At 48.3% G+C, this 19,326-nt stretch overlaps 1 protein-coding gene across 1 annotated transcript; it reads left to right on the top strand.

The window, feature by feature from the left end:
- The first annotated feature begins 2,052 nt into the window (after nt 1-2,052).
- On the top strand, nt 2,053-17,820 carry ERMAP (erythroblast membrane associated protein (Scianna blood group)). Its single transcript, XM_084787409.1, has 12 exons — nt 2,053-2,098; nt 4,749-4,838; nt 5,784-6,122; nt 7,166-7,447; nt 9,261-9,377; nt 10,793-10,825; nt 11,250-11,282; nt 12,799-12,819; nt 13,926-13,946; nt 14,042-14,068; nt 14,199-14,225; nt 15,837-17,820. The coding sequence occupies exons 2-12, from the start codon at nt 4,754-4,756 to the stop codon at nt 16,550-16,552; spliced, it is 1,701 nt and encodes a 566-aa protein (XP_084643535.1). The 5' UTR covers nt 2,053-2,098; nt 4,749-4,753; the 3' UTR covers nt 16,553-17,820.
- The last annotated feature ends 1,506 nt before the right edge of the window (nt 17,821-19,326 follow it).

Below are 19,326 nucleotides of genomic sequence, written 5' to 3'. Positions count from 1 at the left end.
AAGAGGGCACCAGAACTCATTATAGATGGTTGTGAGCCACCATGTGGCTGTTGGGATTTGAACTCAGGACCTCTGGAAGAGCAGGCTGTGCTCTTAACCGCTGAGCCATCCCTTCAGCCCAGGATTATAAGTTTGAGGTGAACCTAGACTCTGTAGTAAGATGCTATCTGAAAACAAAACTATTAAAACTCAGGGGAAGAGCCGGGCGTGATGACACACACCTTTAATCCCAGCACTCGAGAGGCAGAGGCAGGCTGATCTCTGTGAGTTCGAGGCCAGCCTGGTCTACAAATTGAGTCCAGGACAGCTAAGGCTACACAGAGAAACCCTGTCTCGAAAAAACAAAAAACAAAAAACAAAAAACCAACAAACCAACCAAACAAACAAAAAACACCTCAGGGGAAGACACAGAGACATAGCTGAATTATGACTGTCAGCATACAGTTAGTCAGGAGAGGTAAGCTCTAGCATTCTAAAGTGAGCACATTTATGATACTGTGTATTCAGGATAACTAGGAGAGAGGGGAGTAGGAGGTTGCCTAAAACAAATAAGTGATGATGGTGATGGTGATGATGGAGTGTGTGTGTGTGTGTGCATGCATGTGTGTGTGTGTGTGTGTGTGTGTGTGTGTGTGCTGGAGATGAAACCCAGGGTCTTGCCAGGTGCGTGGATTAGTACAACTCCACACCTAAAGCAAAGTGTGAAACAAGCCCTTCTGTGCAACAGGTTTCAGGAGGAGACCCAGGACAAGTAAAGGGTTTCTGGCATCCGGGAACCAGTGGGAAATCTTGGAGGAGCCATGTAGTAAAGATGGCTCAGAACTGTAGTAAAGATGGCTCAGAATTGCTTGTGCGATGCCTTAGGGATGGCCCCAGCTGAGAAGACTGTTGGGCCTTTGCCCTAGACTCTCAGTCAGTAAGCAAAGAGCTGCTGACAAGTGCTACAGATTGCTGACAAGTCTTGGCTACACTGAAACTGGGTGACAGCTCAGTGGTCAACAGGGAGGCAGTGCAGGCCACCACTAGAATCTGCTAGATTGAAGAAAAAAAAAAGAAAAAGAAAAAAAAAAAAAAGAAGGAAACCACAGGGGCAGTTCTGTATGAGGAGCACATCTTCATGAAAGTCACGATGAGCTATTGTTATAGTCACGGGTAGTAAGTATGAAGGCAAGTCGGTTGGGAAGGGTGTAACGTAAGAGGGGGGTGCGCGCAGAAGCAAGCTTGCGAGTCTGAAAGCAAGCATCAAGGTGTAGCTGGAGATAAAAACTGTGTGGCTTAAAGAATGTGGCTCCTTGGCGGGTGTCTTGAAACCAACCTCCTAATATGTTAAAAGTTACCATGCAAAGTGATGGGTTTCTGCATAGCCTTTTCATATGTATATGCCATTACATTTTTTTCTTATTCACTCCCACCCCCAGTGCCTTCTCGCACACTCCCCAGCCCCTTCCTTCTGTCTCCCTCCTCCCCAGTAGTCCTCCCTTCTGCTTTCACACTGCCTCCTGTACTACCTTACTCTCCCCCTACCTTTTATGATTTCATGGTTTCTTTCTCTTCTTTAACGGTCTCTTTTCATAACACACACACACACACACACACCCTCTAAATGTAAATCCTGCATATAGGAAAAAACATGCACTATTGTCCTCCTGAGTCGGCCTTATTTCCCTTAACATACGGGCTACAGTTCTATTTACGAATCTCCTAATTTGTGCTAGTTGAGAAGTGAGGGACAGCGAGCCTTTAGCACAGGGGCGATGGGATCAAATTGCAGGAGTTGGCACCAAGCCCTGGGAAGGAAAGAGAGTTAGGGGAAAGGCCCTTTCTTTGCCTGGCAGTAGACAGTTCCCTCGCTTTTGGGGAACCTCCTTTCGGTACTCTTGCTTTATCAGGGATGGGCAGACAGGGCGTTGCTTGTTTGTTTGTAGGGAGAGCTGGAGGCCATCTGGGAGGCCGAGGGAGCCCTTGGCTTTGAGACTCTGGTCATTAGACTAGAATATGAACTTTTCGCAGATCCGTCGTCTCTTGGGGTCGTCTTGCCTGTGGGGAGCAGATGTTCCCAGCTAGGAGGCTCCGGCTCTGCCACTAAAGGACAAAGGTGGTAAGTTCTCTCCCGTCTCCCTTCTTTTCTTAATCTGTTTAGTTCTTTAAATTTCTCAGGATCCTCAAGTTCAGTAGGGGAACCATCTTTCTTTTTACAAAGAACATCTTGAAGGACAGAACAGGACAATGGTTAGCTGTCATTAAGGAGCCCCAAATAGAAAATGTGGTGAGAGGGCTGGGCGGGCACTGTCTAAAGACCCTTACTTAATGTTATAGTGATGACTGTTAATGTTACAGGGGGCATACAGTTTGTCCTCGCCATCTGCTGGATCCTGAGCTAATCATTTATAGATGTGTATGGTCTTCTTAAATTGCTTGAGATTGGAAAAAAATGTCTTTTGGAATCTTTAAAAAATATATATATATATTATATATACAAATATACATAATATATTATATATATTTAGATGCTTCAAAAATCAAACTAGCTCAAACTTAAAATGTAACTGACTATCACTTAGGCAAACACTTCCAACTTGTGTCATGGGGAAAAATTGGTTCCTATATGAAGAATTATACGAAGCCATTAAGAGACAAATAAATCAACGAGAAAAGCCAGCAAAATACAGAAGTCAAAGACAGGGACCAAATAAGTGAATAATCAAAGAAATACCAATTAGCTAGAGGACCATCAAATTCTAAGAAATATCATTTTGTTATCAAATTGATAAAAACTTCAAAAACCTGATACATTCCACTTAAGGCAAGGCTGTGGGGAAACAGGAAATTAATTAATTAATTTAGTCTTCCCTTGGGACAATTTGGTGGTGAAATTTTAAAACATTCCCGTTTTATATTTTTGGTGGTAAGCCATCTCTCCAGCCTAAAACATTCCTGTTTTAAAATTAGGACGCTTAAGGCCTAAGAGTTCCAGCAGCTTGCTGTAACTTACAGTCTCACTTAGTTGGAGACTATACTATGACCCCAAGACTAAGCTCCTAGTTCCAGCTGCCAACCACTGTCACTTGTAGCAGTGTTCAAACAGCCTACCATATGGAGTTATTTCTAAAAAATTCTCACAGGTCTGTGTTGGAACACTGAAAGCCGTCAGGAGGATTATGTGGTGACATGGAAAATGTGTGTAATGCCACACTCGCGGAAGACATCAGGTCCCAAAGCAGCACCTGCCTTACATTAAAAAAAAAAAAAAAGATGTATTTGTTTTTATTTTATGTGTGTGCGTGTTTGTCTGCATGGATGTATGCATGTCAGGTGCATGCCTAGTGCCTCTGGAGGTCAGAAGAGGGCGTCGGATCCCCTGGAACTGGAGTTACTGATGCTGGTGAGCTGCCGTGTGGGTGCTGGGAACTGAGCTGAGGTCTTCTGGAAGAGCAGGCAGTGCTCCTAACAGCTGAGCCGTCTCTCCAGAACTCCCGGATTTGTTTTCCCGATAACCAAGGTGATGCAAAGGATGGGAAATGCTGGAGAGACATTGAGAGCTTTCTCTCTTCCAAAAGTGTTGCCTTCTCAGCTTCCCCCTCAGTGTGGCATGAGAGCAAGTGGGTGGGCAGAGCTTCGTTAGGCAACCCTCTGGGGTCCCCCACTTCTGGAGCAACCCTCTGGGGTCCCCCACTTCTGGAGCACTCAGTGGTTTGCACTGCTGAGCTATGACTATCCCTTCTGAGTTTAGTACACATTTGTCAAGCACTTGTCCTCCCACCTACCTGGGAAGAAGCTCCGCCCCCATAGATTAAGGATGTGGCAGGACCGATATTTACACAACTTAGCAAGAGAGATGTGGCCAGAAAATAGGACTAGGTAAGACCTGAACCCTGGTCTAGTCAAAGCCTGTTTGAAGTGTTGCTGCTTTCATGATGGCGCATGATGAGGACCTTGCAGCCGTGGGTGGTTATATGTAAACTTGAAAGGCTGTCAGGAGGCCGGGCGTGGTGGTGCATGCCTTTAATCCCAGCATTTGGGAGGCAGAGGCAGGTGGATCTCTTGAGTTCGAGGCCAGCCTGGTCTACAAAGTGAGTTCAGGACAGCCAAGGCTACACAGAGAAACCCTGTCTCGGGGAAAAAAAAGAAAAAGAAAAAGAAAAAAAGAAAAAAAGAAAAAGAAAAAGAAATGAAAAGGCGTCAGGGAGGCTGGAGAGGTGGCCCAGCAGTTAAGAGCCCTTGCTGCTCTTGCAGGGGGCTCTTCTAAGTAGCCAAAGTAGGCTTTCTCACAACCACCAGCATCCCTAGTTAACAGGGGAACCCACACCCTCTTCCAGCCTCTGAGGGCACCTGTGCTCACATGGTGCTGTGCCTCCCCCCCAACCCCTCCACATAGACATATAACTAAAACAGTATTTAAAGATGAGGAAAAAGCCGGGCGTGGTGACACATGCCTTTAATCCCAGTACTCGGAGGAGGCAGAGGCAGGCGGATCACTGTGAGTTCGAGGCCAGCCTGGTCTACAAAGCGAGTCTAGGACAGCCAAGGCTACACAGAGAAACCTTGTCTCAAAAAAAAAAAAAAATGAGGAAAAGAGTTCACATTGTCACATGAGGGTAAGGGTTGTGTCACAAGGGAGAGGCTAGTGGCACTGGGTTGAGCAGCTCAGGCCCTTGCTCCTCAGGTAGGGCCATGTGACCTGGGTCTCAGCCCCAGTCCCTAGCTTCCTCAGCCCAAGCCCATCAGCCCTCTTCCGGTGTCTCTCCTAGTTCACATGGAGAGACGGAGTCCCTGTGGTTCCTGGCTTCTCGGCGGTCTCCTCACTCTAGCCTTCTTCCAGCTGCCTGCTCAGGCATCAGGTAGGAGTTTGGGATCTTTCTTATTTATTTATTTATTTATTTATTCATTCATTCATTCATTCATTCATTCATTTATTCACCTTAGTCGTGGCCCCATCCCTCCTCACTGCCCAGTCCCACCTTCCTTCCCTCTCCCCCCTCCCCTTCCCCTACTCCTCAGAAAAGGGGAGCCCCATGTCCAATTCACCCCAGCTCATCAAGTTGTATCAGGACTGAGCGGGTTCTCTTCCCCCTTAGCCCTGGCAAGGCAGTCCCACCAGGGGGAAGTGATCAAAAAGCTGGCAACAGAGTCCACGTCAGAGAAAATGCCCGCTCCCCTTACTGGGGGACCCACACGAAGGCTGAGCTGCCCATTGGCGACATCTTTGTAGGGGGCTTAGGTCCAGTCCATGCGTGGTCCTTGGGTGATGCTTAAGTCTCAGCAAGCCCCTCTGGGGCCTGGTTAGTTGGATCTTTTGGTCTTCTTGTGGAGCTCCTGTCTCCTCCAGGTCCTTTAACCCTTCCCTCCACTTTTTCACAACACTCCCTACATATTGTTTGGCTGTGAGTCTCAGCATCTTTTGGATTTTTTTTTTGTTTGGGGGATTTTTGTTTATTTGTTTGTTTGGCTTTGGTTTTTCGAGACAAGGCTTCTCTGTGTAGCCTTGGCTTTCCTGGACTTGCTTTGTAGACCAGGCTGGCCTCGAACTCACAGAGATCTGCCCACCTCTGCCTCCCTGAATGCTGGGATTACAGGCGGGCGTCACCGCTCCCCTCTGGGATCTTTTATGCGTGTAGATCTAACGAGGTGAGGCATGATGCTGGACCTTGGTTCTTCTTGGCTTCTGTTTTCCATGGTCCTTCCCAGGTTCTGCCCTTCCCTAAGAACCCCTCCCCCACCTCCATTCCTCCTTCCTAAGTCGTCTCTTCAGCATCTTTCTCCCCTCTTGGTCTTTGTCCACACAGGGGGTGCTGGCAACTTCTACCTGGCCCCACTCGGGGGCACAGCCGAGCTGCCCTGCCCTCTCTTGTTCTGGCCCAGCATGGTGGTCAGCGAGGTGAAGTGGCATCGGCTGTCACGCCCGCCTCACACCCAGGCTGTCCACGTGCTCCGGGATGGGCAGGACCGTGATGAAGACTTGATGCCGGAATATAAGGGCAGGACGGCGCTGGTGAGAGATGCCCACCAGGGAAGCTACACTTTGCATATCAGTAAAGTGAGGTTCGAGGACCGAGGGCCATACCAATGCCTAGTCCGGGTCGGAAACTGGAGCCGAGAGGGCAACGTGACCCTGCAAGTGGCAGGTTAGCATGGGTCGGAGGGCCTGCGTCGTTTGTGGCAGTCACTTTGTCAGCTCTGTCTTGTCTTCTCCAGTCTGGTCTGCTCTTCTCAACAAAGCCCTAACTTTTCATTTTGAGGGGGGCAAGGAACCTGGACCTTGGGAGACACGGTCTAGTTCAGGACCTGGATAAATTCAGTTGGTGACCTGTAAAGCTTATTGGCTCGGACAACAAAGGCAGCTTTCTCTTCTCCTTTACCAAGAAACTCATCACCAGGGCTGCAAGGAAAAGTCCCCAAGGCCCAGAATTCCCAGTGTGACAAGGATTTGTTGCACAGTCCTTTCCCACGTTCTTGAGTATATAAAGGGCCAGAGGCGGATGCCGCTTCTCAAACTAGCTTCGGTGTCTTTAGAAAAAATCAGTCTACTTCAGACCCAACTCAGCTCCACGTGATCACCATTCATCACCTTTTTAAAGGTGTATTTATTTCTATTTTATCTATATGGGTGTTTTACCTGCCAGTATGTCCGTTTGTACACCATATGGTATGTGGGGCCCACAGACCCTGGAAGGAGAGTGTCCGGTCTCCTGTGGCTAGACTTACAGACAGTTGTGAGTTGCCATGTGGGTGCCGGGGAATCAAACCTGGGCCCCTCTGGAAGAGCAGCCAGTGCTCTTAACCCCTAAGCCATCTTTCTGGCCCCTGATCATCTTCCGATTACCATTTAGTTGCATACCCCCAGAGAGATGCTTTCCTTTAAAACACGCAATAGTTGGTAGATGCTTTCCAATCATGGAGTCCTGGGGGCGGGGGGGGGGGGCAAGTCAATTTCAAGTGGGGACTGGGGTGCCCAGAGAAATCAGGTTAGTGCGATACTCGGACTGTCGTGACTGTTTTATCCCGTTGTGGTTGATGGAGCAGCCGTGGGTAATGTAAAAAGGCAGATGCTCTGGTTCTGGTAACAGCTGTAGCTGTTCATCAGAGGAAGCCGGGGGACGGAGGACAGGACGTTGGCTAGGACCGTGCCCTTGCCCTGCTGGTGAACCAGGCAATCTGTCCTCCTCAGTTTTAGGTTCTGATCCCTACATTCACGTGAAGGGCTATGATGCTGGGTGGATCCAGCTGGTGTGCCAATCAATGGGATGGTTCCCAAAGCCATGGACGGAGTGGAGAGACACGGATGGTAGAGTGCTACCATCCCTTTCGGAGACCCACTCCCTGGATGAAAGTGGGTTATTCCGAACAGTGGTGTCCAGCAGAGTCAGGGACAGCGCTCTGGGAAATGTGTCCTGCACTGTCCGAAATGAGGTCCTTGGCCAAGAGAAGACCACAGCCATGGCTATTGGAGGTAATGCTGGGGTGCTAATCAGCTTGATGCTCCTGAAAGGTCTGGAGGAACTGCCTACCTCAGCAGAAACTGGCTCAACAGCTGGGGCACCAGGCGCACACATGATACACAGACATTCATGCAATTAAAACACTCATATACAACTACAATTTTAAAACTATTTTTCTATTTTCCACAAATTATATCATATTATAGCTCTAGGAATGTATATTATTTTTTAAAACTTGAAAAAAATTGAGCATTTTAGAGAAATAAAGACAATGGTATAGAATCTCATAAATTATAGAGAAATAAAAATAACGGCATAGAATCTCATAAATTATAGAGAAACAAAGACAATGGTATAGAATCTCATAAATTATAGAGCAATAAAGACAATGACATAGAATTACATAAATTATAGAGAAATAAAAATAATGACATAGGATCTCATAAGTTATAGAAAAATAAAAACAATGGCGTGGAATTTTATAAAATATAGAGAAATTTAAAAATAGCATAAAATCTCATAAATTATAGAGAAATAAAAACAATGGCATAGAATTTCATAAAGCATAGAGAACTGCTGCTAACATTTGGGGGGTTTGGCTCTCAAGATTTCCATGCTCATACCTCTGAGGTGTGTGTACATGCATATGTATACGTATGCATATTTATACCTCATTTCTTTTCTCACTTCCCAAGTCAAAGTTTGTTTGTTTGTTTGGTTGGTTGGTTTTTCAAGACAAGGTTTCTGTGTGTAACAGCCCTGGCTGTCCTGGAACTCTCTTTGTAGACCAGGCTGGCCTCAAACTCACAGAGATCTGTCTGTCTCTGCCTTCCAAGTGCTGGGATTAAAGGTGTGCGCCACCACTGCCCAGCACAACATCCTTTTCTTTATTCCTCTATGTCTCTTCCCTCTTACCTCTGCCATTGCCTCTCCTTAGCTGATAAGAGTTTAAGGCGACTGACTTAAGTCCTTCTCCTTCCCTGCCCCAGGGAATTAGGACTCCTACCCCCTCGGTTTCACTAATGAGTTAAACCAGGTTGGGAGAGGCTAGGTCTCTTGCCTGGAGCCACCTAGTGGCTGAACAAGGACATACAGCCAGCAGGGACTCCTCACTCTACGCCTTTCCTGCCTCCTGGCATCACAGCCTTGGAGTGCCACACTGTGCACTCTTCTTTTCCTGCCTGGGCTTTCTGCCTGCTGCTGTGGTCCATAGACTTTGTAATGCCACTGCTGATGATGGAGCAGAGAGGCTGGTCTGGAACACACTGTTGTAGCCGAGCCTGCGGTTGCACAGCAGAAAAAGTTTGAGACGGCAGGCAGGACTCATAAGGGACTGTAGGTAATTAATTTTTTTGTTTTTGTTTTTTTTTTTTGGTTTTTTGAGACAGGGTTTCTCTGTGTAGCCTTGGCTGTCCTGGACTCCCTTTGTAGTCCAGGCTGGCCTCGAACTCCCAGCAATCCGCCTGCCTCTGCCTCTGCCTCTGCCTCTGCCTCCCGAGTGCTGGGATTAAAGGCGTGCTCTACCACGCCCGGCTGGTAATTAATTATTAAGGAGCACACATTCAGAACTATGAGGTCCCTGGGGTATTTGTGAGAACAGGGTAAGCTTGTGGTTGAGGAGCCTTCATGAGTTATGAACACCTCATTTCTCTTTGTCACCCCAGAGTTTGAATTCCCAAGAGAAGCAAAGAGCCTCGTCAGTCTTGCCAGGGTTCTCCCTAGGGCCAATGGAGACAGTTGGGTGTGCCTGAGCCATCTACCCTCCGAGGCAGGGGGCTGCCCTCAGGTGTCTTCCTGAGGGTGGGTCACTGGTCTCTGTTTCAGACCCAGACCCAGGAAGTCTGTCCTCTCCAGAAGTGGCTCTTTCCGTGGTCTTGCCTATCTTGGGGCTCCTCATCCTTCTCGGCATTTGGCTCATCTGTAAACAAAAAAAATCAAAAGGTAAGTTGGTGGTAAAGGAGGCGTGGGCACAGGGGTGTGGGGGTGTGGGGGACTGTGATCACTCTAGGGTGTGTAGGGGTGGGTGTGGGGGTGTGGGGGACTGTGATCACTCTAGGGTGTGTAGGGGTGGGTGTGGGGGTGTGGGGGACTGTGATCGCTCTGGGGTGTGTAGGGGTGGGTGTGGGAGTGTGGGGGGACTGTGATCGCTCTGGGGTGTGTAGGGGTGGGTGTGGGGGTGTGGGGGACTGTGACCACTCTGGGGTGTGTAGGGGTGGGTGTGGGGGTGTGGGGGACTGTGATAGCTCTGGGGTGTGTAGGGGTGGGTGTGGGGGTGTGGGGGGACTGTGATCACTCTGGGGTGTGTAGGGGAGGGTATGGGGGGTGTGGGGACTGTGATCGCTCTGGGGTGTGTAGGGGTGGGTGTGGGGGTGTGGGGGGACTGTGATCACTCTAGGGTGTGTAGGGGAGGGTATGGGGGGTGTGGGGGACTGTGATCACTCTGGAGACAGACCCACAGAAATAGATGTGGACGTGGCATTGGCTCCAGGTGGGAGGCTCTGCATTGAAAGCTGGGGGAACCAGCCATTTACCAGGGACTCACATGGCAGAGGGAATGGAGTAAACTGTGGAGAGGCTGTGAGTGGAGCTGGGAAGTCTCAGCCCTTAGAGGAATCGGACTGGAGCCGCCCTGGCAGCTCTCTAATTCACTAAGAAATCAGAGCCTTCGAATCAGGAAATCCAGTTACATTAATCTGGATAAAACCCTCATTTAAAATGGTCACATTTCTCGGGCTCCTAATTGCAAAGGATTTGGGGAGTTACACAAGCTAAGCCTGCCCCCCCCCCCCCCCCCCCCCCCCCCGTCTCATGGTGGGAAGGCTGTGCTCTTTTCAGATGGCCATACACATGTATTGGCAAGAGGGTCAGTCCTACGCTGACAGCTTAGACCATGTTTGGGTGACAACATCTGTTAGCTGTTAGAAAAAGCACTTCTTGAGCCAGGAGTGGTGGCTTGCATCTTTAATCCCAGCACTTGGGAGGCAGAGGCAGGCAGATCTGTGAGTTCGAGACCAGCCTGGTCTATACAAAATGAGTCCAGGACAGCCAAGGCTACACAGAGAAATCCTGTCTCGAAAAACCAACAACAACAAGAGAGAGAGAGAGAGAGAGAGAGAGAGAGAGAAGAAAAAGCACTTCTCTTCCCTCCCCCAACCCTACCCCCACGACAGGGTCTCTTTGTGTTCGTCTTGGCTGTCCTGGACTTACTTTGTAGACCAGGCTGGCCTCGAACTCACAGCGATCTTCCTGCCTCTGCCTCCTGAGTCCTGGGATTAAAGGCGTTCGCCACCAAGCCCAGCGCCCAGCGTTTGAAAAAGCACTTCTTAAACTGAGCTCTCTCTCCCCTCTCCCCGCAGAGAAGCTGCTCTATGAACAGGCAATGGAGGTAGGTAAGTGTCCTGGGCAGGGATGGGGTGGGGGGCTTTTGTTTTGTTGTGCCCACAGAGCTAAACTCTGGCCCTGAATGTTCCATCACCCTCTGTTTGTGTGGACGGAGGAACCCAGTCTTTCTCCAAAAAGAGATGGCAGGGCGCTGAATGGGGACATCCTGCTCGGGACCATGCTTTGACATGTGCTCTTTGGCTACTGTGTGGTGAAGGGACCAGAGGAGTAAGACAGGACATGGGGGGGAGGGTGACAAATTGGCTTCCCATTCTTGTTGTTCAGAAGAATGACAAGGACAGGCTGGATCAGGTTGGGTGGAGCTGAAGATGGCGGAGCTGGGCAGCTCAAGGGCTGATGAAACCAATGGGGACTCAGCACCCTCCACAGAATGGCTGAGAATCTCATGTGCTTTCCCTTTTCTTTCCCTAGAAAATCTTCTGGAAGATCACGCCAAAGAAAAAGGTATGTTCAAAGCGTGCTCTCGCGACAGGAAAAAAAAATGACATTCTACTGGCAGTTCTAGTCCAGAGTACTAGAATTTAGCTTCCAGCGTCAGGGGGTGATGGAGTTGGTGACGGAGGATGAGGAGACGCCACTGCCCCACATGCATGCATCCGGGCTGTCATGTGCTCCCTCCATCAGTCTTCCTACCAGTCATGTTAAAAGGAGGCCTGCATGTGACCGAAACATATATGAACACGAATCTCGGGAATCTGCATGACCTTGCCATGGAGAGCGATGGTGTGGTGCCATGCGAGGACCGCAGGCTCTGGGCTCAGCAGCACTTGACCCGACTTGCTGCTCTGCCACAGCTTGGCCTTGCGTAATCCAGTCTTGTCCAGAGCTCTGGACTCCTCATCTCTAATATGGGTGTAGTAAGTTCTCCGTGTTAAAAGATCTGTCTGTCACAGGGTCTGGGACACCTTTTCCTCAATGCCACACCACCATTGTTAATTGAAGGATGGGTGCTGGGGCCCTCCCAGGGCAAATGTCAAAAAGACGACGAGCTTTCGAAATCTTGCTTGATGGCTCCTAGCTCAGTGATGTTGGGATCTGTGCATCACCCCCTACACTGCCATCACCCCGGCTGTTCCGCTCGAGAGCGCAAGGAGACAGTGCTGTGTTGCGGCAAGGGACGCTGTCTCAGAACTCAGACAGCCTGGAGCCAGAATCCTGCCTTCTTGGTCACTTACTGGCTAGATGACCTTGAGCACTTTGCGTGTCCTTCTGAGCCCCAACTGCTCTCTGCAAAGCAGGACTGATAATTCCATGCGTGTCACTGTTAAGAGGTGGTGCGGCACACTCTGCGAAAGGGCAGGGCATGGAGAATGGGAGCAGTTAGCCGTGGAAGTGACAGCCATAAATCCTAAGCTCCTGAGGGACCTGTGACATATTCTCCTGTGTCTAGCCCTTAGCTGGCTGGGGCCTCTTGGATGCATAACTTCGGTTCTCTGGCGGGGATAGTGCTAGGTGGGGAACGTATGGGCCAGGTGGGCTCTCTAGAGAAACCTGAAGCAGCCCTGCAAAGCATAGGAATCCTAACTTCCGGGGATCCCGAATTCTGGAAACAGAGACTTTGGAGAATTGTGAAGTCATGCCAGTGACTCAGTGCGGGCCTTTAGCTACGTTTACACCTTAGGTACCGTAAATAGGAGGCTAAAGAAAGGCTTAAGGCACACACATGCGCACATGCACTGGTATTACAAATATGGAAACAGACAGGGGAAGTGAGATCAGGACAGATACAAAGGGATAGGAGAACCAAGGTGGTGGGGGGCAGCTGGCCATCAAGGAAGTGCCACAAGCTCCCTTGGACACCTGAGTCTGACCTTTGGAACAAGGTGTTGGATTAGAGACTGGAAGCGGCCCCACCCCTCCTTTTGTCGGGTAGTGGAGTGATGGGCCTTCTAGGGCCCAGGGATGAAGGGGGACAGGCTCTGGTCGCTCACTCCTCTCTCTGTCTCTCTCTGGTTTTCAGGAAGACTCCACAAAGCCCTCAGTAAGTTTGTTGAGTTCTATTGCACTACTTTCTTTATGCTGCCATTTTCTGCTTCTGGCTGAGTGATTCATTTTCACTCTCTGGGTAGGGGGTATAGAATAATTCAACCCACAGTGACTGGGGGTTTCCTGGCTCTTGACAGCCCCTTTGAGAATGTGCACTTTCTCTTTGCTGCATCACACTTACGTAGCCTCTAAGTGGGAAGTGTTTTACCAAGATACGTATCTCTTACAGGTGGAGGAATCTGGGTGGTCTTTATACCCAGGCATTGCATTTCTTTAGGTAGAGTCTATGACAGATCTCTACTTGAATGTGACACAGTCCCTTGAATTCACAGTCACTTCAACCATGGGAACCAATTTTTTTTTCCTTTTTTCTTTTGGTTTTTCAGACAGGGTTTCTCTGTTTAGCCTTGGCTGTCCTGGACTCGCTTTGTAGACCAGGCTGACCTCGAACTCACAGCGATCCTCCTGCCTCTGCCTCCCTAGTGCTGGGATTAAAGGTGTGTGCCACCACGCCCGGCCAGGGAATCAATTTTTAACATTTAAATAATGGGGGAAAAATCCCCACCCTGACAGAAAATGGTGGCACATACTTATAACCCCATCACACAGGTAGAAGCAGGCAAATCTCTGTGAGTTCAAGCTCAGAATGATCTGTATATCAAATTCCAAGACAGCCAGAGCTGGAAGTGAGACCCTGCCTCAAAAACAAAACAAAACTCAACAACAACAAAAAACAAAACAACCCCTCCCCAAGAAAATAAAAAAGACAGGTGGCAACAGCTATATATTTTACATGGAGAAAATATACATGCTAACAAGATCTAGTAGGGAGTTAGTGATAGTTTTTGTTTTTGTTTTTGTTTTGTTTCCAGGGGAAGGGGGTTCGAGACAGGGTTCCTCTGTGTAGCCCTGGCTGTCCTGGAATTTGTTCTGTAGACCGAGCTGGTCTCTGAACTCACCCCAATGCCTCTGCCTTGAGTGCTGCGATTTAAGACCTGCAGCCCAGCTAACATAGTTGCTGCTAATCTGCTATAGAAATGTGGATGGGAGGGAACCAAAGCCCGGCGAGTGGGTAATTGTCCAACTGTTTTTATTCTTCAGAGAAACTCCGGAGTGAACTGAGTAAGTGTCTCATGTTTTTATAACTTCCATACTGCCTTCTCCCCTGCGCAGTAAGTGCAGCGGCAGATAGCTCACCCCTGTTTCTTCTTCCTCAGAGTTGAAAAGAGCTGCCGCCAACGCAGGTGAGCTGCTCTCTCTGGGCTGGGGTGTGGGGTGCGGTGGAGGGGTGGGAGTGGGGTGACGGGTGGTGTTGGCTCCACTCTGTGGGCGTCCTCTGTTTTGACTTTAACAAACACTTTCTTTGCCTTTCAGGCTGGAGAAGAGCCCGGCTGCATTTTGGTAAGTTAATAACCAGTTTCCATTTCAAAGTCTCGAGTTCTCAAACTCTGCCACTTAAGTTTCATCCTGTTCCATTTGGATGCAGACTATATAATAATAATAATAATAATAATAATAATAATAATAATAATAATAATAATAATAATAATTATTATTATTATTGTCACTATGTAGCATAGTTTGATTAAATCTATGATTATCCAAGTTACTTTTGTTTGTCATGTCTCGTCACAGCAATAGCAACCCTACCTAACACAGAAGGAAAGGCTCTATTTGGCTTACTACTTACAGGCGAAGCCAAAAGAGGAATATGGGGGGGGGCAGGAACTGAAACAGAGACCATGGGGGGGGGCAGGAACTGAAACAGAGACCACGGGGGAATGCTGCTCACTGGCTTGCTCCCCATAGCTTCTTCAGCCTGGCTTCCTTATACAGTTCAGGAACATCTGCCCAGAGGTGACGTCACCCACAACGGGCTGTGCCCCGTCACACCAATCATTAGCCAAGAAAATGAACCCAACAGATTTTTCCTGCTGGCTAATCTGATGGAGGCATTTTCTTTTTTTTTTTTTTTTTTGGTTTTTCAAGACAGGGTTTCTCTGTGTAGCCTTGACCATCCTGGACTCACTTTGTAGACCAGGCTGGCCTCGAACTCACAGCGATCCGCCTGCCTCTGCCTCCCGAGTGCTGGGATTAAAGGCGTGCGCCACCACACCTGGCCTGGAGGCATTTTCTTAATTGAGTTTCCCTCTTCCCAGATGACTATTGTTCAGTGGTTCTCAACCTTCCTAGCACCGTGACCCTTTGATTCAGTTCCTTATGCTGTTGTGACCTCCAACCATAAAATTATTGTTACTACTTCATAACTCTAATGTTGCTACTGTTATGAATTGTAATGTAAACATCTGATATGTGACCCTCCCAAAAGGGCCACGACCCACAGGTTGAGAACCACTCTAGCTTGTTCTCAGATTGACAAAGAACTAACCAGCACAGGGTCTAACATCCCAGTCTGGACATTTTTTTGTGTGTGTGTGTTTTGGCTTAAAAAAAAATTTTTATTTATTTATTTATTATGAATACAGTACTCTGCCTGCATGTACACCTGCATGCCAAAAGAGGGCATCAGATCACATTAGAGATGGTTATGAGCCACCATGTGGTTGCTGGGAATTGAACTCATGACCTCTGGAAGAGCAGTCAGTGCTCTTAACCTCTGAGCCATCTCTCCAGCCCCTTGTCTTTTTTTTTTTTTTGAGACAGTCTAATGTAGTGCTGGCTGGTTTCGAACTCTCTAATATAGCCAAGGATGACTTTGCACTACTGATGCCCCAGCTGCGTGCTCCAGCACTGACTTGAGTAACCCCACCTGGTTTTTGTAGTGCTGAAGGCAGAACCTAGACTTTAGACGCAGCAGGCGAGCTTTCTGCCTGCGAGCTAGAAGTCTTTGGCTCCAGTACATAGGTGGAGCTGGTCAGGGAAAGCCATGAACTAAAACACATTAATGATAGACAGCAGCCCTCCAGAGTATTTTTTTTCCCCTCCAAATCTACCTGAAAATACCTTAAAACATAACTTTCCCTTCTCATCTCTCTCTCTCACTCTCTACAGTGGCGGTCACCCTGGACCCCAACACCGCACACCCCAAACTCATCCTGTCTGAGGATCGGAGATGTGTGAGGCTTGGTGACAGGAAGCGGCCTGTTCCTGACAACCCAGAGAGGTTTGATTTCGTTGTCAGCGTCCTGGGCTCTGAGCACTTCACAACTGGCTGTCATTACTGGGAAGTGTACGTGGGTGAGAAGACCAAATGGATCCTTGGAGTGTGTAGTGAGTCTGTGAGCAGGAAAGGGAAGGTCACGGCCTCGCCTGCCAACGGCCACTGGCTTGTCCGACAGAGCCATGGGAACCAGTATGAAGCGCTCACGTCGCCGCAGACCTCCTTCCGCCTCAAAGAGTCCCCGAAGTGCGTGGGGATTTTCCTGGACTATGACGCAGGCATCATCTCCTTCTACAACGTGACTAATAAGTCCCACATGTTTACTTTCGCCCACAGTTTCTCTAGCCCGCTTCGCCCTTTCTTTGAACCTTGTCTTCATGATGAGGGAAAGAACACGGCGCCTCTAATCATTTGCACTGAACTTCAGAAATCAGAGGAACTGATTGTCCCCAAAGGAGAAGGAAAGGGCCATGCTAACGGAGACGTGACCCTGAAGGTCAATCCGTCCTTACTGTCTCCCCAGGGTTCTGAGCTTTTCCCAGTCAATGATACCTGGCCCTCTAACCTTAGCCCTGCCCTTCAGGGCCTCACGGTTCCTTCTTTGTAGGGCTGTGTCCTGGGCTCCACTCCCACGAGCAGACAGCCTGGAACCCTGGGCCAGTTTCGCCAGTACCGCATGCATCTCCTTGGCTCAGATCCAGGACTTTCTGTGGTTTCTCTTTGTACCTACCTTCCTCCCAGGGATCAGTTCTGAGCTCAACCATTTTTCTAGAGGCTGGACATTTCCATTGCTCTGGTGGACGACTTCCTGAACTAAACAAAGCACTAGGGAGGGACTTAGTAGGAGACATTGGCTGCCACTTGGCAGGATTCAGTGTAAGCTCAGGGCAAAGGTCTCTCTACCTGGGGAACAGTTGACAGTGACTTCTCAGTGTCAGCCTGCTCAAGGGGTTTTCAGTTGTGAAATTATAGCCCCTGGATCCTGATTTCTTCCATCAAAGGCTGTTCTTCTCTTTTCCCTCAGTCAGGCCTCTAACTCCCAAATCAGCTTTGTTCAAATATATGCCTTGTGAACCACACACCCTCCCTTCTTCGTTCAGGATTAGTGACAGAGGTGTAAACACCCCGTGGTCTTCTATTTCCTTCATGCTGTTTGCAGCACAGTTTGGAGACACCCAGAGCACATGTTTTCAACCTCGAATTTGAAAGGAGCCATCCAGAATGCACATGTTTAAAAAAAAAAAAATTAACCTACGTGATGACCAGGAACTATAATCGCAAGAAATGTGTCAAGAGAGGCTGGCGGGCACAGCTTTAACCAAAGCAGTCCAGCTGTGTAGCCCTGAGCCGATGAGTCACCTTGCAGTCTGTGACATTCAGAGAGGCCCAGCAAGGAAAAAGTGACAGTTTGAGCCACTCACATATACCCACAAGGCCGTCTTGCTTCAAGATGTGACAACAGCCTCCGGGTCAGAAAGGATTAATCTCAAGAAAGTTGGTCTTATTTCAAATCTTATTGCTGGGTATGGCGGTGCACAGCAGGTGGAGGTCTGTAAGTTAGAGACCTGACTGGTCCACATAGTAAGTTCTAGAACAGCCAGGGCTATGGAGTGACCCTGTTCCAATGCCGCCTCCCCCGCTCCCCAAAAATCAAAATCAAATAGAACATCCTGTTTGAAAGCTGATAAGGTGAGGCAATAAGACAATGCCTTCAGGGCTGGAAAGATGGCTTCATCAATTAAGCCCTCATATTGCTCTTGCAGAGGAGCTGAGTTTGTTTTCTAGCACCCACACTGGGCAGGTCACAACCGCCTGTGACTCCAGCTCCAGGGGATGTTTGAGACTTCCTCTTCTAGCCTTCAAGGTCACCTGCAACTCACTGCGCACACCTACCTGCACAACACACACACACACACGCACGCACGCACGCACGCACGCACGCGCGCGCACACACACACACACACACACACACACACACTTCTAAAGTTACGTATCTAAACAATACATCCAAATTTTGGATGTGGGTTGGAGAAAGAAGGCAAGGCAGTTTCAAGTCATACCCCTGTGTGTGAGTTGCCCTATTTATGGAGCCATTAGCTACTGATTTGCAGATGGGAAGGAACTAGATCTGGGTTTGTTACAGGCTCTTTCCAAAAGTGTCTGTAATTAGTCAGGGTTCCCTAGAGAAACAGAGCCAACAGTGTGTGTGTGTGTGTGTGTGTGTGTGTGTGTGTGTTCACGTGTGCACATGTGCGTTCTCGCACACGTGTCGCGTGCGTGCGCAGGCCCCAGCACCATGAGTGGCAGGGACAGAAAATGAATAAATATCGAGTTGGAGATCTAGAAAGAGTCACTGTTTTAGTTCCAGTCTAAGGCAGTGAGAGAGCTGCTGCCCGCCGGAAGCCCGAGAGGCAGCCACACTCTTCTGAGACCCTCCTCTGAGTGGACGACTCCCCGCTGGAGTTAAGGGGGGGAACTGCTTTACTCAGTTTACTGATCGATGCTAATTGTATCCAAGCTATGGTCACAGAGACACCAAGTATATGTCTAACCAAGTGTGTCTGTGAGCGTTGTGACCTGGTCAAGGCGATATGTAAAATTTGCCATTACAGTGCCCAAAGGGAATATTTTGTTTGTCTTTGTACAGTTATTAAATACAATTTAAAAAAAATTATTGTTTGGCATGTTGTCTTCATTGTGAAAGAGGCTGTGGAATGGGCTGGAGAGATGGCTCAGAGGTTAAGGGCACTGGCTGCTCTTCCAGAGGTCCTGAGTTCAATTCCCAGCACCCACATGGTGGCTCACAAGCCATCTATAATGTGATCTGATGCCCTCTTCTAGTGTGCAGGTGTACATGTAGGCAGAGCACTGTACGCATAATAATAAATAAATAAAACTTAAAAAACACAAAGAAAAAACAAAACAAAATAAGACGTTGTAGAGAAAACATTATGGGGTTGGTTTCTGAATAGCTCGGCCTCTGTTCAAGCAAACTTTAGGCATAGATCAAAGTAAGCACAGTTTTACTTGAGTCTACCTTCTGGTGTTTTATTTTTATCAATTTATAACCTATAGTGTATAATAGATAATTATATTTCACACATATCTTTAGCTCTAAACATAATTGCCTAAATAGGCAACCCTAATACTAACTCACATCGGTCTTACCTATTGAGAGAAGTTTCCAATAGAAAAGAGAGCTATTTGTGGAGGCAGGAAATATCTGTCCATCTGTCTGTCTGTCTATTCACTCACTTAATCCTTAAAATAGTTGTACCAGGCACTTTATGAAGGAGAGAGCCGGGATTATAAAACTTGTTGCTTTCTTTTTCTTTTCAGGTTGTGTGTGTGTGTGTGTGTGTGTGTGTGTGTGTGTGTGTG

Source organism: Acomys minous (assembly GCF_964271855.1).
Source record: "Acomys minous genome assembly, chromosome: 6".
Classification (NCBI taxonomy): domain Eukaryota; kingdom Metazoa; phylum Chordata; class Mammalia; order Rodentia; family Muridae; genus Acomys; species Acomys minous.
Note: the sequence above shows the minus strand (reverse complement) of the source record. Positions and strands in the feature narration are given on the sequence as shown.